The 23,385-nt window shown below is 34.4% G+C and overlaps 1 protein-coding gene across 3 annotated transcripts in view; it reads left to right on the top strand.

Moving 5' to 3' along the window:
• The window catches only part of LOC123527714 (monocarboxylate transporter 12-like), a 37,177-nt gene extending 21,596 nt beyond the window's left edge, over window positions 1-15,581 (top strand). For 2 of the 3 annotated variants that reach the window (XM_045307350.2, XM_045307358.2), the window contains exons 2-6: window positions 10,013-10,156; window positions 11,609-11,749; window positions 12,698-12,833; window positions 13,661-14,379; window positions 14,870-15,581. In XM_045307350.2, the coding sequence (XP_045163285.1) occupies window positions 10,013-10,156; window positions 11,609-11,749; window positions 12,698-12,833; window positions 13,661-14,379; window positions 14,870-15,204 (1,475 nt within the window). In that variant the 3' untranslated portion in view covers window positions 15,205-15,581. Of the gene's footprint in view, window positions 1-10,012; window positions 10,157-10,218; window positions 11,269-11,608; window positions 11,750-12,697; window positions 12,834-13,660; window positions 14,380-14,869 lie in introns of those variants that run through there. The other variant, XM_053519580.1, reaches the window with a different exon arrangement.
• Window positions 15,582-23,385: the final 7,804 nt, after the last annotated feature.

Here is a 23,385-nt window from a genome sequence, read left to right as displayed (position 1 = left end):
CAGCCAAGATCAACAACAATTTTTCTAGTAAGTTTTTTTTATCCAACCAGTTCTTAACGATTTTACACTAAGAATGTGAATACATTAACCTTACTTGTTGTTCTCTTCCATAATTCCTGTTATGATGATAAATTTAAAATCGATGTTTATTTATTGTAACTTTTAGCGAAATTTTCACTCTTAATTAACATATTCAGAGAGTAAAATTCATATTTTTCTTATGTCATTTCCTACTAATTGTCAGTTTATCCTTTCAGATTGCGGAAATTCCAGTAAATTATATATTAATTACCGTACTTTAAAAACCATTACTTGTCATGATGATTAAAGCATTTTTCTTATTCTTTCTATTTCAGTCACACTCTTGAAGGCAAAACCCCTCTGGCAAGGGAGGAAAAAATGGACTTTTAATTACGGAATTTATTGTGAAATCGTGTTCCGCTAGCAATTTAGTGTTTTATTAAGATTTAGAGTAATTAAATGGGTTTTGACTCAAAACGCAAGAAAAAACAATCTAGGACTGAAAACAAAAACGAAAACGAATTGAAAATTTCTAGGACTAAATCAATCGTGAAATTGTAAAAATTAAATCTACGTATTCCATGTGATTCCTATTCATTGATTATGTATATTATATCATGTGTTGAAACTATATATTCTTGATTTTGTATTCTGTTGTATTCTATCCTTCTCAAATCATTAATCTTCAGAAGTACGGCTAAAAACATTTAAAATAAATTCTACGTATTACTTATAAAAATCAGCCGGTTTTATGCATTGCCTTGTGTTAAATTGTTAATTGCCTCGCTTGAATTTTATTTTTGCTTATTTTTTTATTTTTCTTATAAATAATTAAAAAAAACAACAAAAACTCACGAGTAAGAGACGAGTGTCGTATAATGACTTTATGAATTCATTATACTTATTTAGATAAGCACATTTATCATCTTGTTTTTCGGTCAGCAATATGTCATCGGTCAGTAAAAAGTCATACACAAAGAACTTCGGAATGCTACTTTAAATAACTTCAGCGTTTGTTTACATCTGGAAAATGACAGGTTAAGATATCTCGTCCAGGTTAATTACCCTCTGCCACGTTATTCGCTGCGTCATGATTGTTGTTTGTTTCTAACTAATTGTAATGACAGATGACTAAATGAATAATGACATGTTTTTATTATTATGGTCAAAATGCGTGCCCTTTTGGGAAAACATTTAGTCATCCCTACGAAGTTTTCCTAAATACCGCTAAATTCTAGATAGAACTTCAGTATCAATCTGCCGTGCTAATGTTAGTACGTATGCCGATACTCCATACGATTTAAGATAGTTTAGAGCCGGGGCAATTATCAATGAATTATTATTGTTAGAGTTTAGACATTAATGAAATAATAGAGATTATGTTAGGGAATTGTGAAGAAAGACATTGTTGTATATATTAACTCAGAACATAGTACTATATTAAACAGTAGTTATTATAGAGAACAGAGTTGTTGTTGTTGTAGTTAGAATAGTGAACTTTAGACCCTGTTACACCACACTCTGTTCCTCCCTCCACTTAAATTTAGGTATCGGCATGACATTAGTATCAATATTCATTGTGTAATTCCCTATTTGAAGGAGACTTAGAGTTACTATTCATGAAATAGGAATATGATGTGAGTGATCACGATCTAGAAGATTAAACCCCAACACCAGGGGAAATAACTCATTAGAAGCAAGCATATAATCTACAACACTGGCCCCATTATTCGCAGAACAGGTAAAATTACCATCTTTATCATCGTGCTTTCTACCATTTAAAATATGAACATCAAAAATGCCACACAGATTTGCTACGGTTTTACCAAAATTATTTCCCCTTAAGTTATCTTTATTGTTACGTGGAAAATCAAAATTACTACCCTAATAAGCAACAACTCCAAAGATATACTCCTAATTATCAAATGGTATATAATCTAGAAAGTCTTTTGTCCTAGCATTTGTATCACCTGACAAAAATAAAAGTGTATCTGGATATTCTAACTTTATAGTTTCTAGATCCGATTGTATGCTTCTCTAATTTATCATTATAAAAGGACAAGCCCTCGGACGAAACATAGGTGAACTACATAATAACATCTCTAGAATTAAAAAAGAGAGGTTAATTTAGGATAAAATACCACACAGTTGTCAAAGCTTTCGTATATGCGGTCAATAATACTTAGTTTGTTCAACGTATTGCTAATTAACACACTAATCCCTCCAGTATTGCCTCGTACTAGTGTCTGAATGCACTACGTCATCTGTCGGAAAAGTGTTCATTGGTTGAGGAACATCATATGGATGATCACGTGCTTCAAGTATACCGACGTCATCTAAATTGTCCTGGGAATCTTACAATCTCAGTGTGTGATCGCCAACTGTGTTTACATGGCCACGTGTTCCAACACGTGATCGCCTTGTAAACTTGCGTTTACCATTGTTAACAATATTCTGGGTGTCATCGTCATATTTGTAGATAGTATCAATGGTGAAGAGTTTATCGTAGCGAACTACAGCATAGTTACCTTTTTGGCGTTCAGATAGCATACGTTCGCCAAGTATTTCCCTGTGTCGTCTAACACGATCAGTAAAATCCTGCTAAACAGAAAACTTGATGCGGGTCTAAGCAAAGAGTTCGCATGCCTCATAACAAGTTCGCAATCCTCGAGTTTCGTAAAACTAACAACAATGGTTGAGGCCTCCTCATTTCGCGATTTAGACATATAGGCTCTATCAATATCAATCTGATCGGCTTGATCATCAAAATTCAATGTATTACGCATAAAGTCACGTACCTTCTCTTCAGTAATGGGCCACTTCTCATCAATTTTACCAGAAATTCCATTAATTCTTATGTTGCTGCGACGAGTATAACTTTCAAAGCGAGCAAGTCTAGACTGCATGCTGTTAACTTGTCGCTTGAGTTCACAATTGTCCTTCGTTAATGTGTCATTATCCCGTTTTAAATCTTGTATGGTGGAGAACATAGAATCTATTTTCATATTAATATGACTAATATCCGACACCACTCGATCATTTTGTTTATCAAGGTCTCTTTTCATATTTTTCAAAAAAGACATACATACTTGCATTATCTGTAACATCCGAATCTTGTTTAATCTGGCTAGCTGAAGAACTACGCCTTTCACCAGGGGCCTGCGATGGGGCCTGAGAAAAAGTAAACGACGATATTGACCGCAGTCGTGTAACAACGCCATCGTTGCCACTTTTATGGCTTGTAGGTCCAGCTGTGGTTCCACCTGAGACACCATGACCCCAAGGACAAGATCTCTGTTGACCTGTCTTACGTAAAATATCAGCTTTTGGAGGACCCGGGTTACATTCCACATCTCCAATCAAAATCAACACAAGCGACAAGCACGTGACAATTCTCAAAACTAAACTGTACATTGTACAAGCAGTTTTCGGCACAGTTTGAATAGACATACGACATAGAGTCTTATTAAGCTGCATAAAACATCCAATTTTAGCGCGCCACTCATTTATATCCACTCCCATTTTGATAATTAAAAGTTTAAATTGTCCGTGTGAAAAAAACAACACCCCATTCTTGTTCAAGGGACACAACTCTTAACATTATTAACATGCAGTCATGTTTAAATACGCTCCGCCTTAAACATAATGTAATGCTTTTGGAGCTCTCCTGTGATATTTTAAAGCACAACGGGTTATTTCTGTAAATTTTATGACAATCTTGTACTTCACTTTAAGTAGCATTGCCCTGCAATAACATCAGTTCTGATTTATTTAAAATCACTGCTGAAAACAAGGACAAAGAATAAATAAGAATCTGGAGAAAAATAAACTTGCACAAAGTACGGATGGAAAATTCGAACCTCCAAAAATATCACAACAAAATAAGTGCCTTTTCATCCACTCTTCCCCTGCGCCAACAACAAACTATTATCTAACTTCGCATATTTTTTATTTGAAACAAAAATGCTATTGATTGTTTATTTACATAATGATAAAAATAGATTAATAATACTGTGTGGTACTTATACACCAGAACATTCCGTATTCAACTCATTTTCCATAACTTGTTTTACATTTTCAGTAAGTAGCGGTCTACGCGCATATTTTCAAGACATTTATACCCGATTACAATTCTAAATTAATGGCCCCTATTTTTACATTCAAACACTACAGTTGCTAGTCTGGCGACCAGATAATCGACTAGATAATCTTTTTAATTTTTTAATTATTTCTTTTATATATTCTGACCGATCTTTCTTGGCTCTGTTTATCTTCAGTGTTTTGAGAAAAAATGGACATAATTAAACAAAAGTTTATTAGCTCCAGGAATTATGTACTCTGAACAAAACACTGGGTCTGAACACAGACTATACACTCACATCAGAACATTGTATACTCAACTCCCCTTATGGTGTTTATTCAATTGAAAGTTGGCATTTTTCATCAACATGAAGTGGAAATGAGCATAATGTAATTGTCAGGTCTTCAATATCCGATTATTTTTTTCCGATGATAAGGCCCGTTTTTTTAATTCGAAATATTTTTCGTATATGTACATTGTTTAGTCAACTCCTCCTACAGAAATATCATCAATATGAGACTCCTAATATCTAGATATTTGTTTTGAGTAATGTCCCTTTTTCAGACTCTGAAATATTATTACTACATCAAAACAGTGTTTACTATTCCCCCTACAGTTTCGGTTTAATTGAAATGAAACTTATTTTTATACAAAATGTTTTACAACTACATATTATGTACTCAACGTCTGTTAAAGTTTCTATCCAGTTCAAATAACATTTGGTGAACATTACCAACATGAAGTAGACATGGTCATAAAGTTTCGTGTCCGAGTTTGGTTAAGTTGTTACCTACATTTTATTCTCAGGAATGTATAATATTCTATTAATCATTTTGAGGGGTTATTTTTCATCAAAATGTTTACAACATTCTTGTTCTTGCTATCGTAAATCGATTCAATTATATTTATAATGTAACAAGACGCTTATTTAACAAATTGTTTCGAGCAGTTCCAACTTTTGCAGCAAACACGTTTGTATCTGTAACTTAAAAAGAAGTTAATTTCCAAGATTATATGGAGGTTACCTTGGGACATTGTGTTTAGCTCACCTGAGCCAAAGGCTCATGGTGAGCTTTTGTGACCGCTCAATGTCCGTCGTCCGTCTTGCGTCGTCAGTCGTGCGTCTTCAGTCGTGTGTCCGTCAACAATTCCTAAACATATCTTCTTCTTGAAACAACTGGGCAGAATTACACCAATTATCCTTGGGTGGCCCCTTCAAAATTATTCAAAGAATTGAATTCCAAGCAGAACTCTGGTTGCCATGGCAACCGAAAGGAAAAACAAACTTTAAATATCTTCTCGTCCAAAACCACAGGGCCTAGGGCTTTAGCATCATATAGTGGTTCTCTACTAAGATTTTAAAATTATTCCCCTAGGGTCAAATAGGGCCCCGCCCCGGTGGTCACATGGTTTATATAGACTTATATAGGAAAAAACTTTAAAAATCTTTTTGTCTGAAACTGCAAGGCCTAGGTTTTTGATATTTGGTATATAGCATTGCCTAATGACCCTTTACCAAGACTATTCAAATTATGCCCCTGAGGTGAAAAGTGGCCCCACCCAGGGGGTCCCAAGTTTTAAATAGACTTGTAAAGGAAAAAATCTTCTTGCCCGAAACTGCAAGGCCAAGGCTTTTGATATTTGATCTGTTACATTTCCCAGTGGTCTTCTACCATAATTGTTCAAATAATGCCCCTGGGGTGAAAAGAGGTCCTGCCCCGGGGGCCCCAAGTTTTACATAGGAAAAAAGTTTAAAAATCTTCATGTCTGAAAGTTCAAGGCTTAAGCCTTTGATATTTGGTATGTAGCATTGCTTAGTGGTTCTCTAACAAGATTGTTTAAATTATGCCCCTGGGGTGAAATGAGGCTCTGGGGGTGGGGGGGGGGTCACTTGTATACGAGTTATATAGGAAAAAATACTTCAAAAATTATCTGATCATATTTCCTAGACTGTTTAATTATACTTACATGATGACCCCAAGTAATTTGGGGTCACTTGATAGTGACCTTGACCTACTGACCTACCTTCTTGTTTTTTAAGATACAGCCTTGAAATTTGGATGACATATACAGGTTTGCACATCAATCTTTACAGTATAGAAATTTAGACCATATCAATAACATTCGATAAAGATTTCAATTCTCAACTTTAATGTTCTTAGCCCTGACCTACTGACCTACTTTCTTGTTTTTGAAGCTACATCAAAAAGATTTGGACCACATGTAAAATGTTTGATACAGATTTCAATAATCATCTTGAATAGTCTTAATCATGACCTACCGACCTACGTTTTCGTTTTGTTGAAGTAACAGTTTAGAAATTTGGACCACATGTATAATTTCATACAGATTTCAATACTCATCTTAACCGTGACCTTCTGACCTACTTTCTTGTTTTTGAAGATACATCATGGAAATTTGGACCACATGTAGAACTTTTGATACAGATTTTTTATACTCATCTTAAATATTATTAACCCTGACCTACTGACCTACTTTCTTGTTTTTGAAGCTACAGCAAAGAGATTTTGACCACCTGTATAATTTCTAACAGATTTCAGTACGAATCTTGAAGAATCTTTACCATGACCTTCTCACCTAGTTTTTTATTTAAACTTTAGCGAAGAAATTTGTTCAAGAAAGCAATTAAACTCAGGTGAGCGATATAGGGCCATGATGGCCCTCTTGTTTCTTTAATTTATTTGTTGGTGCTGGGATATTTACATAAAGTCAAACTCGTCTATAAAGGCCTCCTAAGGGAAATGAAAATGCTATAAGTAACTATTTTTGGTTAACAGGGAGAGAAATCAGTGACCTTTGTACCTTGGGAGGTCGTCTACAACCTAGGTTTGACTGTAATGGTTAATGAGAAGGAGCTACCTATTGTCCACTGATATCCGATGTCTCAACCATGTTTTAAGAGTGGGAGTTTGTTATTTCTTAAGTCGCGCTAAATTACCAAATAATATATATAACAAATACCCAAACAAGATTCCGTGTGGTACAGCCGCGACTTTAATATCATTTTTAAATAACAATTAGGACATATTGTTAATATAGATCATGGTATATTGAAAACAAAAATGAGAAAACATGAAAAACAATGCATAGAAGCAACATAGCAACGAGAAAATGCTGAAAACTATAAGCACAGAATACAATAAACCTGTTAGGAAATCTAAGGTTCTAGTTATTTTTATAATAGAAAAAAGGAGCCGAAAATGCTCTCTGAGATCCCTAGGAAATGAAATGATAACCATTATCATAACCATATATAAAGCGATTTGTTCTCTAAGAACTTCAGATACATTTCATTTAATATACCCTTGAAAATCCCGATTGGATTAAAACTTGTCAAACTAGTATTAAAACTGATATGAATATTAAAGTATATACTTATGAGGGTAAGCAGTTACACGATATATATCGCAGGTCAAGCACCCACCAAAATAGAACACAATTCATTTAATAATTAAGCCCGTTGACGATTGGGTTAGTGGGCTTCATGTGTCTTGAATATTCATATTCGTTTTTTCCACTATCGCCTGACACCCGACACATTTATATATCCCTTATACCCCCACCCCATCCCCTTTGTGTATTTTGCATATAATTAAAATTTACTTGTTGGATTTTTGAAGCAGCCCATCTACAGTATTTTTCCATTACAGCTTCTTTTTGTTATGGCTTACTTTGCGTTGCATGACTCTATGGCTGTGTTTGGGGTGCTCTGAGCTTCCGGGAAATCTACCCTTACCTTTTATCTTTTGCACGTATCATAACCTCTCTTGAACAGACTCAGTCAAACCGGGTTTGATATTTTATTGCTTTACTGCGTGATAAACTTGCACACAAACTTTCTGTAAATTTGATTAATGTATTATCGAACGTATCCATTTATCCATTGCTTGTTTGCATGATGGTTATAGATATCGTTTTTACAGATGTTTCTCTGTATTAATCTATTACGGTGCCTAAAGTGACAGTAACTTTTTTCCATTAGGATGTGCGACTTTTTTTATTCGTTTAACGAATTCGTTAAACAAAATGATTCGTTACGAAATAATTTCGTTTAACAATCATTTGTTAAAGAAATAAGTTATTCGTTTAAACGAAATCATTCGTTTAACGAAATAGTTTTTTCTGTTATTAAACGAATATATGATTAAACGAAATCATTTCGTAAACGAAATATATTTCGTTTAAACGAAATCATTTCGTTTAAACGAAATAATCATTTCGTTTAAACGAAATAAGTTATTTCGTTTAAACGAAATCATTTCGTTTAAACGAAATAAGTTATTTCGTTTAAACGAAATAAGTTATTTCGTTTAAACGAAATGATTTCGTTTAAACGAAATAGTTATTTCGTTTAAACGAAATCATTTCGTTTAAACGAAATCATTTCGTTTAAACGAAATAACTTATTTCGTTTAAACGAAATCATTTCGTTTAAACGAAATCATTTCGTTTAAACGAAATAACTTATTTCGTTTAAACGAAATAGTTTATTTTGTTTAAACGAAATGATTATTTCGTTTAAACGAAATGATTTCGTTTAAACGAAATAAGTTATTTCGTTTAAACGAAATGATTTCGTTTAAACGAAATGATTTCGTTTAAACGAAATAACTATTTCGTTTAAACGAAATCATTTCGTTTAAACGAAATAAAAAAAGTCTCACATTACCTAATTGGAAAAAATGTGTGTAACATGTCACTTTAGGGGCACCGTACATATCTAATAAGTTCTTGATAAATCATCATAGGTAAGGAGGCATTATTATAGAGATAGTACCTAAGTTTTTCAAATCATAGGTTTGAAGTTAAAACGCTTTGAAATGAAAGCAAGTGTCCATATATTTCTCAAAAATAGATATTTAGACAATATTTTAACCAGAAGCATAGTGTTATGAGCATTTAATATTTTTATGTAAAAGAAAATTTTGTGATCAAGGAAATGTAACTCTTCTTGAACACGGGGAGCAGAAACATCAATATAGTGAATAGTTTCTCATTGGGTGCATTTGATTTAACATTCAATTGTGATCTGGATTGCTAAATAATGATCCAAGATACTGTGTGCTAAAAATTTAGAACATCTGGAACAGTCTGTAAACAGCAAAAATATGCTGTAGCAGAATGCAACTATTTAAGCTCTAACCGGGACTCGAACCCAGGACCTCTCACACCTAAGGCAGACATTCTACCACTTCCCTATAACAGCAGTAGCTAATAGCTATGCAGTTTAAGTGCACCTATTACATTACGTAAACTGGAACAATTTTGTGACAATAACATCATAATCGGTGAACTCCGGATTATCGGCGTATTCGTTTTGTTACCTAACGGCAATTTTCGTGTAAATAAAAAATATAATCTAATGCTGCCATCTTTTAAATAGGTCAAAACTGCCCAAATTTCTCTGACATATTGTTCAGAGTATGAACGTACTAACTGGTAGGACCATTGAAATATAACTTACACTGAATCTTTTATATTTGCCCTTTTAGCAGCTGGCGAACGGCAAAGACGGTGAGCTTTGTCCAAATATGAGCAATTATTTTACCAGTTTTGAGAGGATTTCAATTGATATGAAATTACAGTTACAAACTAAATACCTTTCTGCAACACATGGAGTCATTAGTATTCTATGTCAATCAGTATTATGACTAAGATCGACTGTCATTCATTCATTCCAAAGATTCATTGACAGAGTCCGTTGTTTACATTTTTTAATCGTAACCGGTGCACTTGTAAAAACCATATTATTTTGAAAAACCGAAGTAAGCGAAGAGCTATGGATCGGTCTCTACTTATTATCACATAGATGTGCTAGCAGTGTCTAAGGTGTGTAAGTTATGACAATTTTACCTTTTATTCAAATTAAACAATTGCAGTTGCTTTCAGGGTGTTTCTTCATGTATATGTTTGTACTGGGCACAATGAAATCATATGGTGTGTTATATACAGAAATGGTTGAGCATTTTTCCTCCGGATCCGGAAATACAGCCTGGATAGGCAGCATAGCATGGTTTCTTTTACAGGGACTTGGTATGTTTTCTACATTATCGTTTCTGAAATCTGGAGCATATTTAATCATTAAGCGAATTCAAAACCGGCGAGTGTTATTTTGACAAGAATGCACAGTTGTAACTCATAGAATTTTGTCTTTGCTATAAAAGCAATAAATACGTAGACTGGTTCTACAAGTGTGTTTTCGTTATGCGCAATTTAGCATAACTAGTACCGTTATAACTAGTAACATTTCCTCTAGCAAATGTTGTTATTGAATAGACTAACGTCCAGGATACAGAATTAGCTGTACTTGAATAACCATAATAACGCGATAGCGGCATGGTCAAAGTTTTCAAGTTGTCAATAACTGGAATAAAATGCATAAACTTGTGCAACAGAAAATCATTTAAGCACCGTGAATATATTTTATATCATAAAAGTGATGTCTCATTAATATTTAACACCAATCAGTCAATGGGGACTGAAATAAACAAAGTTTAGTTTAGGGCAGTCATACGTTGTCTGACATGAATATGTCTAGAAATCCCATTAAAACATTAAATAATGTAAGATTTCGGGAAAACACAGACACGAACTTCCGAAAAAGGTTTAGTTGACCTATCCTGAAAGATAGCTGAATCATTATCTAGCAATATTAATTCAATATCTAGATAAGGCATTATACACCAGACATATGAATAGCCTGTTTAATGACAAAAAAGTGTGACATCTACATGCTTTAGTTAAATACAGTCTTATATTAACACGGATTGATATCTTGTTGAAAATGTATATACTTTTCGTCTAATAATATGCATTGAATTTTAATAAGAAAAAATTGTTCAATATATTTCAATAGATTGAAAAATAATTACAATACCTATGATACATTTCGTATATGAAGACGTCGATGAGGTGGTCCGGGATGCGCGCTCTTTATTTAAACAAATGACTGTAAAACAAATACAACACAATATGATACTTTTAAATTTGGTACATTTGTAAAATACACATTCATTTACAAAATGATTCAAAATTGAGGCGTCCTTTTTTTGCAAGTTTAGAAGTTGTGGCATCAGTCTACGTATTTCGGCAACAACAACAACTACTACGCTGCTTTTGTTTCAAACTGGAATTAAATTCAAAAGGTAAGTTTAACAAATGGAATTCTATCTTAGAATCTGATATGAAAAGACAACAAATCCAAATTAAAAGTAATAGAACGTACACAACATTGACAACGAAGATATATTTATTAAACACCTCATACGTGTCGCAGAACGAACTGACCTATAAACAAGAGGCTTCTGAAAAGTAACCAGTGATACTTGCTTATCTTACAGTGTAATAGCACGTATTTTGAGCCGACCTAAATCATATATCGTGATTATAGTGTTCGATATTCGGACAAGGCAAATGTTAACTTTGACAATTCGATAGAAAGTGATTTAAAATGACACGAGCTTCTCTTCTTTATCCACTTTTCAGGGCCAGTAGCAAACCTTCTCAGCAAAAGGTTTACTTTTCGGCGGGTAACCATTGTGGGTGGTATAATGCTTGGAAGTGGATATTTTCTGTCTGGATTTGTAAAGAAAATGGAACTGATGTATCTGACATTTACACTTTGTGGTAATAGAAGTATCGATTTCTTGTACAAGTGTTCAATGCATACGCTAACCAGGAGGTCTGAGAGACGCATATATAAGTCTGAAGAAATTTAATTAATTGATGGATAGACTGATCTCGCTTTGCCTTTATATAACAATCGAACGTCTTTCTTTTGTTCAGGAATATATTTCTGTAATAATCATGGTATGATGTTATGTGATACAGTTATCTTAGTGTTGGCTTTTACTCTTCATTTTGGATTATGGAGTCCCTGCAATGTTTTCGTTTAATTGTTTAAGCCAGTTACTTGCGGAGAGTGATTAGTACTGCTAAAGAATCCAAGAACACTTATAAGACACCTGCCCACCGTTACATAACTGAAAAGCTCTTTAGATTGGCGCTAACCAAAAGGGAAACAAGAAACGCGGCAATGCCACGAAACCAGGTTTTCAACACTTTTCATAAGAATAAAAAAGTATACTGAATCACAGTGCACCACTTTAAAGCACAACCCTAACCCTAACCCTAACCCTAAGCACAACCCTAACCCTAACCCTAACCTAACCCTAACCCTATTTTTAGTAACAATGACCTTGACCTTGATCCCAGAAACCAACCCCAAAATCAATCCCAAGCTACAACTTTATATAAGTTTTCTATACACCAAGTTTCATCATGATAGCTCATTCCTAAGTTAAGTTATTGACCGGAAACCCTTTTTCTATTTTAAGTAACAGTGACCTTGACCTTGATCCCAGAAACCCCAAAATCAATCCCAGCCTTAGTCTTGATATAAGCTACACACATACCAAGTTTTATTCAAATATCTTTACCGAAACAAAAGTTATTGACCGGAAACACCAGTTTGACGCCGCCGCCCGCCCGCCCGACCAACGACATACCCCAATCTAATAACTCAGGTTTTGGTTGAAAACCTGGTTAACAAACTTATTTATAAATCCATTCCAGGTATCGGATACGGGCTGTCATTTGCACCTTGTGCTACCATAATTAGTTATTATTTCAAGAAGAGAAGAGCTCTAGCAAACGGCATTGTTGTATCAGCCAGTGGCATTGGGGCACTTTCGTTTCCTTTCCTGTACAGGTAAATGTTAAGTGAAATGTAAATCATTAAACTGGTAGTGCAAAAAGGACACTTACTATAGATAATTCGCATCAAATGGTATAACAAGGGAAGTAACTAGATATTTGTAAGCATCATGACTGCTTCCAGAATAAACCATATATATATAATAATACTGCATAATTGGAAAAGTTCGCGACGTTGAAATGTTTGCAAGTTTCGCGAATTCAAGAAATTCGCGAAAATATAAGCCATGGTAAATTCCAACGTTTACAATTAACGTCATTTTATACAAGTAACAATAAACAAATTAATCTTTGACACTTCGGTTTTCGGCGTTTCGTAAATAGACTTTTTGACCCGCAAATATATCCGTTCATACAGTATAGAATAAAGGTGCTATTAAAACAAGTAAAACCTAAAACTATGTCAAAAGGTTTGGGAAAAAGACTGATGTGCAACTGGTCAGTAAAACACAGCTTGATTTGGCTAAAACACGAGACCGACACTAGTTACTCAGTATATAACAAATCCTTTGAATAATACCTAAACAAATTCAATCAGGTTGTTAAAATGTCTGAATATGCTCATCCCCCTGCTTTCAAAGGTGTTGAGTACAGGCGTATATAGTTTGTCGGGATTCTAAAACTCAATCTTTGTTCATATTTGAGCAAAGCAATTGACATGTTAGTTGAAATTCAAAACCTAGAAAAGTTTAAAGTTGCCGGAAAATCAGAGACTGTTAGAGACTTAAATAATTCATTTCAATACGGTTTGGTGATTCTCCTGCTATTCCGACAATTAAAAACGCTTATTTCAATAACTTTATTTGATTCGTATACTTTCAGGTTTCTTATCGATAAATATGGCTTGCTGCAAGCATTTTGGATAATAGGCGGCGTTGTGTGTAATATTTGTGTGGCAGGATGTGTCTTCCGACAGCCCATACAGCTAATGAAAAATCGGAAAGAGCACGAATCTAAAGATGACACCGAAACTGAAACACGTGTAAATGGTTCAGACGATAGTATTGCGTCTGAAAAGAAAAGTGAAATTAAGCATCTAAAGAATACAGATATGTGCGGCTGCGGGGGATTAGACCTAAGATTATCACTTTTTAAAAACCGTCTTTTCTGTATGTACGTTTTTGCTTTCACGTTTAGCACATTTGGGCACGTGAATAATACAATTCTTATTCCCGCCCATGTAAGAGACCTTGGCTATGACAAAACATACGTAGCCCTTAGTGTTTCAATCACTGGTGGTGCAGAAGTAATTGCTAGGATTTTCTTTGGGTGGTTTGCAGATTTAAACATTGTAAGAAGAAAGTATATATTTGCAGTTTGTATGTTTATAGGAGGGATATTTTCTTTGATAACTCCTTTATTTGACAATTTTACATACATGGCCATTTACGCTGCAGCTTCGGCTACTTTTCCAGCATCATTCCTTAGCCTAATATCAGTTTTAGCAATTGAGATAGTGGGTATGGACGATTTCCCATCAGCTTTTGGACTAATAACGTTGTTTATGGCATTTGCGTCCGTTATAAACCAACCTATATGTGGTAAGTCTTACTTCGTTTAATTACAAATAAATGTTACACTACTTTCTTTTTAAAAGATTCTCATGTCTTAATGTTTGCGGACCGAATATATAACTTGTCTGTTAACATTTACTCTGCTGAATTTCTAAAATGAACTGGTTTATCATTCAATTTGGGCAGTACCACTTCCTATTCAAATGGGTGTTCACTGAAAATTTACTGACTGAATAGCGAACAGTGCAGACCATGCAGGCTGATCTTGGTATGCACTGGTCGCATAACCATTTGCCGCCAGCAGGCTGAAGGTTACGATTCTGTCTTTATATTATAAGTAAGTCATTTATCTGACGCAAATCCACGCGAGTATATTGTTAATTCTCCTTTATATGCGAGCTGTTTTTGTAAAGGAATTATAGTTTTCCTTTGTTCGATTATTGCACTTTCGAAATTTCGATTCCCTTTAATATTATTATATATCGCTTATCTGAAGATCTGTGTCTCCATTGAACAGGTTGGTTGAGGGATTATTACGGAAACTGGCACATATCATTTATACTGACTGGTGTAACACTCTTATGCTCTGGGGTAACAGTATTACTCGAGCCACTTATAATGCGATGTTCAACAAGGCAGAAGTATAAAGTGACTGACGGTAACGAGTTTGGAATGACTTCTGAAGAAGGATTGGATGTTGACAAATATAAAAAACTGATTAAAGACGACAGTTTATCAGTTGTTGACACTTCTATAAGGAGATACACTCCAAAGAAGTATATAAATGAAGCCTTCGAGAATAGTAGTCAATTACCACGAGAATTGTCATTTATTCATAAATATAATGTGTAAAAGAATTTGGTCACTGGATATACATTTCTATTCGAAGTAAGATTTTAGGTGGAAAAAAATCAGGTTATTGGGTAAAGATGTCCAAGGGAAAACTGAATATCATTTTCCTTGTTCAAAGTAGACTTACAGTCGTATCAGATGCAGAAAAAAAACTTCATGTATACAGTTTATTCACAGGCAATATGTAGATTCAAATGAAGGGCGTGAGTAAGTTATGTCATTTGTTTTCCAGAGACAAATGTAAAATCTTAAAATGCGCACGATAAATGACTGTTTGTTCCGATGGAAGCGCTGGATACATTTTACTTCCTGACACACAAAGTTATGAATGCAGAATTGCTGTTTCTTGTAGAGGAATAAAATGATTTTTATCAAAATCCTCAAGTCTTTTGTGTTAAAATACGAAGCCGTTTGAGAATCGTCTAGCCTTTAAAAAGCGAGATGCAGTTTGGCCATTTTGTTCACGTTTGTAGCTAGAAATGATCATACCATGCTGTAGAGTTTTAAACCACACAACAAATATTTAAAAAAAGGTATTAAGGGAGCACTAAAGTAATGTTTCATGAAATAGCTAGCTATAAGTAAGTTTCTTAAATACTGCTGCTGAAGAGCATTTCCAATAATGTCATCATGCAACATAACAATAGATGCACTAACTTTTAGCGGAATAAGTCAGCAGAACTATATACTTACGGGTTTGTTTTGCTTCCTTGTTTGTTTTGGGTTTAACGCTGTTTTTTCAACAATATTTCAGTTATGTAAAGGCTGGCAGTTGACCTAACTAGTGTTCGTTGATTCTGTACCAGTACAAATCTTTTCTTCGCAAGTAACTGCCAACTTCTCTACAATCAGAGGTGGAGGAGGAGTAATTTCAGACACCATGTCTTTAATCAAATCGTCACGGAGAGCATACGCATCGCCCAGGGCCCGCACTCACGAACCCGAGTTCCGTAGATCTGCGCTTTCCCTATTGAACTAAGCGGGCTGGCTTTAGGGTTTGAAAAATAAATCTAAAGATGTATTTGTCAAAACAAAGGTAACTGAAATGGAACCTCATATGATCATTCATTCCTGTCGATTGAACAAAGAGACACGAATATTTCCCTTTTCGATCTGTCTGAACAGCTTTTTTTCTGATATGTCTTACTTTAGCTTGCATTAATATTTGGGCAAACGACTTGATGGGGTAATTCACTTTTTGATGTTACATTTATACTTTGTTTAGCCGTGTGCAACATGGCAAAAATCACAACAATAACATTGCAAAATAATTTTACTTGTCTGATTAATTTTGTCCTTGCTTTATTGATTACTTGATCTTTATAAGATAGGTAAATACTATGCATTTATTGTTCCTTCTCAAGAGAAGGAACACTTATGGTGAACATGTCACACTTGACTGAGCATGTAATGGATACAAGGGTATCGTCAAAGGAATCCGATTTCCCGTAGGGCGCCGCCATCTTGGACTCATGCATATTCATTACAAATAGCCTCTAGCCTAATATGTGTTTACGCATGATCAATCTTTATTTCAGTCTTCAGTGCAATACAACTACGTAAAAAAACAGAACAACAAGACACAGTCATAAAGTTTAAAACATGTAAATCCTCAAATGAATATATCATAGTAAATAATAGAGATTAATGAAATGAATATGCATCATCTAAAGATAGACTCCCGCCAAAAAAAATTTAGGTCATGAAATTGTCCCTGATCACGTGATTCTTTTTAGCTTCTAACGTTTCAGATTTGCAAGTGCTTTTTTTGCGTACTATTTTAAACTTCCTGATTTGTGTTCCGAATCGTAAATGCGTGTATGAAATTTCTTTGTGTTAAGTGTGCAGGTACTCGCTGGTGAAGTCGCGTGATGAAAATATCCGTAAGTGAAATACAGACTGCAAGACAATTGCTTCCAAATAGCATAATACGTACTGCACTTGCTTATATTAAAAAAAAACTAAAAAACAAATTGGGTTATGATAAAGCTGTTAATAGATCTACTTAGATTAGATCTAGTTCTTAAATAGTTAAGTTTGCACCAAAAATAACAGTTCTAACATATTTTTCTCATTGCATTATTAAACATTTGTAACATTATGCTAAAACAGTATCCCTTAAAAAGAATATTTTATATGCGCTAGAAGGAACCTATTGGTAAGCTAAATCTTGTATACACTTAACGTCAACTCGGATACTATATTAAATTTTGGAAAGACGAAGTTCGCCCCGTTGCCACGTCATAGAGAGGATATAATACATGTTCCCAACTACTCATTATTTTGCCTTCCAGATAACATCAGGAATGAGGTGTCGAGAGTGAATAATATGTCATAAAATTTATTTCAACTCGAAAACCGAGCAAAACAATCATTGACCCGGCTTATAGTTGTGTTCATTAGAAGCAGTAGAAAAACTTATTTCGCGCTTTCTTAGTCAAGTGAGTTATGTTATTTCATAAAACGTCTATGAGATTGTAAAATATCATGTCAAGATATAAACAATTAATAGTCTTCATTATTTTTCGCATTTGTGTCAATGCACAAGGCTACTCATACTCCCTTTGGAACAGGAAGTAAAAGTAACTATGATACTGTTATTAAAAGCTCTTTTCCTTGCTCCCTTTCAAGACCCAGTTTAAATATATAACTGAAAGATAGCTTTCTATTAAAACATCAGTCCCATCCTCCATTTAAAGATCCAGTATCTAAAGACAAGTAGCAGATGGCTTACTTTTTGGTAATGGTCAAATTTCCAGTCTTTGGCTAAGATGGTCTGATTAATAGATAGATAAATAATTAAATTTCCGCCTGTTTGCATTATTTTGAAATAAATTATGATTTCTTAGATACATAAAATAACATAAACAGCTATGTATTTATATTCCAAAAAGGAAAGAAAGAAACTCCCGCTATTTACATGAAATGATCCGCAGCAAAATATTGATGGATTTTTTGGAGCATGCACGTTTAAACTGAGCTGTATGCAGGTATGCTGTTTTTGTTACCATAAAAAATAAAAGCAAAGTCCGAAGGTTATTTAGCTCTTTTCTATGTACACGTTAAAATAATAATTATATTTATTGTGTGTATGTTAAACGTCATTATTTTGTGTCCAGCAATGAAACTAACCCGCTGATGTGAATACCATTTCATTCACTACATGAACTTGAAAAAAAAGACCTGACAAAATTATATACACTAAAACAGAGCCTATGTTTAAGGTAATTCTGTGCGTTTGATTAACCCGAAGTGACGGTGTAATGTAATGTATCCGAATTCCTAGAATAATCATTGGCAGCCGTTCTCCGGGTAGCATAAATGTTGTTTTGAATTATTGATACCCCGTCATTAAAGTGATAATTAGTCAGCGCTGTTTTCTTCCTTCAGTGTAATTATGACAGCAGATAAGTTTGATATAGTATTTTTGAAAAATAGCATAAAATAAGTAGCAGTCTAAGGACTCGAATACAAAAAAAATGCCATATTGCGAGAAATTAAGTGTATAAATCATGCTATGCGATATGTACGTTTATAGTTGTAAAACAGTTCAATAAAATCTACATTGTAGAACTTTTACTGTTGTTGAAAATGCCTTCAAACGTGTTATTTTTCAGTAGAAGCCTATTGTAAAATACATGTATTACCTATGTTAAGCAACTTCCGTGCAAGACCATGTCGCATATTTGCTAAGGTATATTTCTCACATCCACCAAAAGAATCAATATCAAAAACATGAAAACAAATAAATTAACAAAAGAACTGATATCCATTAAAAAGAAAGCAGCTGAACTAGCAACACTTTGCCGACTAAAAACACAAAACAACCAACATTCAAATTTAAAGAGAAGGTATGCAAACTGGAATATTGGAGGTAAAATGACAGAAGAAAAAAAACAGACTATGCTGAACAAAAAATGAGTTTTAGTCACTATTTTTATCTCCCATATTTTAATGGCACGGTGTCAGAATAATTTGTATGTTTAATATATTGATAACGTAACACATTAAGCACAGATAGTGCTTGACTCCCTTTCCATGCTATCATTGCTATAAATATTGTTGAATTGCTGTTAATAATAGAATTTGGGTCATTTGTGGCTGATTTGGGTTCATTATGTGGATGGCTGGGTCCCATTATGTCATATACAAAAGTTAAAGGGAACCAGATATTTGATAGAGCAAGTACTCGTTATAAAACGTTATGTTTAAATTTGGACCAATTAGAAACAAGTTCTAAAAATAGCACGTCTGCTGGGGTATAAATAGGAAGATGGATGACAGAGAGCTCATTCGGTATCCAGCGGTGGAAGAAGACACATCGAGGATTCAACTAATAATTTATCCCAGTACCTTGAGAAGGAGACTATTGCAGTTACCCTGTCAGGGCGGATAAATGATTAAAAAGACTTTGGAAGTTCTTAGACTAAAGAAGAGTAGCAGAATTTCGATAAGATTTCGAGCTATAGGGCCAGCGCATAGGAGTTTTACCTTAAGGTTAGTTGAATGCTATAGACGATAGCATATATAGGCTGAGCATCGGGAAGCTGAGACAGAGACCCAGAGTTTGGTAATCTACTGAGATAGTAGGAGAGTTCCAGCTTATAGACGGTTCATCGTTATTGGCGAAGTACAGCCAAGGCATCGGGGATATACCTATATGGTAGTTGAATGCTACATATGATAGCATATAGGCGCTGAGCATCCAGGAGTCAGGGCAATCATATAGAGTTTGAGAGGACTCGTATGTTGTTGATTCAAAGACATTGTCTAACGGGAACTTCAACAAAAAGACCAGTCAAGTATAGAGTATCCAGCCTATAGGAGTTTGAGCTAATCACTTTTAATTGAAGATTGTTAGTTTGAAACATTTAGTGATTTGCCTGATCCATGAAATTGTCTAGCTCGTTATAGAAATCATTTACGAATCATTGGTACACGAATCATTTAGGCAAGGTAGCCAGAGGAAAATTCTATATATGAGATATTTGGTCTCACCAGCTCTACGTTTTAACAAAGGACATTCTACATTCGTTTGTCAGCTAGTCTAAGACATTAGACCTTAGCGATTGGACCCAAACCATTGTTCAAGATACTAAAGGCGTAGGCCAGTAACCAGTATCGTGACACATGGTATCTGTTTCTGCCAGCTTAACTCTTATCACACTGAACACGTTTTATTCTGCGTTTTCGACCAGTGTAGATTATGGTCAGCCTGCACATCCGTGCAGTCTGATCACGATCTGTACTGTTTGCCATTCAATCAATATTTTTGTAAGCAGCCCTTTTATATATATTCATTATAGAAATTCAGCAGGATAAAGGTGAAGAAGTTCTGTACGTGTACACTGACATTTTAGACGCATTTTAAATCATTTTCATGAACATTAATGTGAAATTTGTCGCAACGTCATTTTACGTTTTCAACTTCCTGTAACAGAGTTAGTTTATTTTCAATGACTATATTTGTTAATTATGTGTATTTTGTTCATTTTCTATTTACTTATCTTTCCGATCGATTCCGCACGTTACATTCCATGTATCGCTCGTTATAGAATGTTCCATTTGCAATTGACAGTTTCCATACTGTCAAGTTATGTCATAAACCAGCCAAATGGGAATCAAATACGTTTTCTCATGAAATTTTGAATTAATATTTTCTTTACCTGTGACATCATTCTGGCATAAGACCACAGTTATTTTACTATATGTTCTATTATAGGCACTAGACACTATAGCAATTTTGCATGCATTCCAACCCCCATACAAATACCTGAACTCAACAGAACTATTCAAGAGAAAAAAATCCAGCTACAGTAAACATTGGGTTGACCGGCTCTTTTTCCGCCATTTTGAACCAAATCACATGCGTATGAAGAATGGCCGCAAACAGGAAAAACAGGCCCTATCAAAAAGTCATGTTATACATATTCTGACATTCTCATTCTGTCAAATTGTACATGTACCTACTATTTCATATCTCCTCTATTAAATCATGCCATTTATTGCAGGTCTTTCACTCAAAAATTCACCAATATTCACCATCAAACAGAGGAGCTATTTTCCGCGTAACCACTTCCGTATTGTGGTCAACCAAGGGCAAATAACTGTGGTCGTGTGCCTATTTAGACCTAGTTTCCTCTTCAAACTAAAAAATATTTTACCAGTACAATTTCAGATGTATAGCAAATTAAATCTGAAAGTTACACCTTTGTTGAACTATGCACTAAAATTTGACAGCTTCCAGTGTTACACATGGAAATTCGCGTACTTTTCAGATGAAAAAAAAAAAACGCAAAATTCTATAACTTTTTTGTTTGATGAGATTTTCACCCAAAATAAAAAACAGCATGTTTCCTTATTATATATCTATCCAAATTAAGAGCCACTTCAAGTCTGATTACAATATCACTGTTCCAATTTTAGGAAAACTATTCATTTTACAAAAAGCACGTCGAAATGCATAGTCTACTCATACGAAAAAGTAAAATGTGAACTAAGAAAAATCCTGTAGCTGTGTTTGCCCTTTTTAAGCAGCCCAGTTTGTGGCAAATATGAGAATGAATAGCTTTTGTACATATATGTGTCATATACTTTTCAGTGATCATTCATTTATGGCTACCCTAGGTAAAATGAGCCAAACAGCTCTGAAAAGACCAATTTGTGGGCTTACTAAAAAGCTTATGAGTCTTTCTGGAATGAATATTTCACTCAAATCTTACAGTTTACAGACAATCAGTGCACTCTGTAAATGAAACATGCACACCATGACCATTTACACTGCACAAAATCTTACATTGTGTATCACAGCTGAGCTTTCTGGCAAAAACAGCCCCTATCTCTATAAAGAATGATTTTAATGTACATCACTGCCTTCTGAATGTTCCAAACTGGCTAAATTTCAGCAAAAACCTTAATAAGTATCAACCTGAGAAACTACAACTGGTGCTCTTAATTTTTCCGGTGACTAATATCAATGGAAGTGACCCTTCGTGTGATCGAACCAGGATCTTCTGTGTGACTGGAAGGCCTGCGGCCGAACAACATCTGAAATATGAGTCAAGCTAGTCATAATTTCTTAGATTGAATACTTAATCAGTTTACATGATTGTATGTATGTGCAAACTATATTTGAAAACGATCTGACTGCAAAGAAAGTGTGAAATGCTAAAAAGTGCCCCTCAAAGCAACTTTTCTATGAATATTTATATCACAATAATGTAATATAAAACCTCAATTCAAGTCTTATGTATGTAAAATGTGTCATAACAAACAGTCTGAATAACAAAACCATCAATCACAAAGCAGTCTGTCCACTTTCCTTGCTTTACTGACTGCTAGATCTTAAGCAATGTTTACTGTTTTCAGGTAAAATTAGCTACAATCTGAACTGAGTATTCACACTGTGAATACAGCTTACTGCATCAACTATTATGAACAAATTCCTATCCAATTTCATGGTAACTGATTAAAAGCATCTAAAAAGGAATTATTTACCCATTCACAACACCGAACAACTGTCTTCGGTCAAATATGAGAAGCTGTAGACATATATGTAAAAAGGCGGTCAATCGCCGTCTATACGACAAACTTCACATTGTCCGAGCGCTCTCATTTCAGGTTTTTAGGTACTAAAAGTGTAAGAAATCCAACAGAATAAGTAAATATACAATTCAGGACCTCAAATATGATGATTTATGCACAATTAAGCATTAAGGAAACCAATATGCAAGTCTAGTGTGTAAAAATCTGCCTGTTTTCCTTCAAAATCAATTAAAATATGCCAATTTCAGGCCTAATCTGTTCAATTTTCAAGTCCTTGAACTGGTTTTTCTTGCACAGATTATGATTACACATATTCTCTATTCAGACTGTGTGTACTGTGTAAATTCAAGTAACCAAAAGAGCAATTTAATGTAAACAAGAATAGAAAAAAATACATATCCGACTTTAGGTCAGATTTCCTCAGTCGCAGCTCAAATTTCTAAAAATGAAGAAAAAAACACATCGCGGCATTTGTAATACCCCATTTTGTTTTCCGCATATCGGTTTCTTATAAAAATGCATTTCATGCATGAAAACCTGCAAAATTAGAAAAAAATCCGGAAATATGTAAACTGAAATGAGGATTTTTTCACAAGTTTCAAGTGCATGTATACTTTTTACCCTTAACTGAAGCAA

Source organism: Mercenaria mercenaria, chromosome 1, assembly GCF_021730395.1.
Source record: "Mercenaria mercenaria strain notata chromosome 1, MADL_Memer_1, whole genome shotgun sequence".
NCBI classification, from domain to species: domain Eukaryota; kingdom Metazoa; phylum Mollusca; class Bivalvia; order Venerida; family Veneridae; genus Mercenaria; species Mercenaria mercenaria.
Note: the sequence above shows the minus strand (reverse complement) of the source record. Positions and strands in the feature narration are given on the sequence as shown.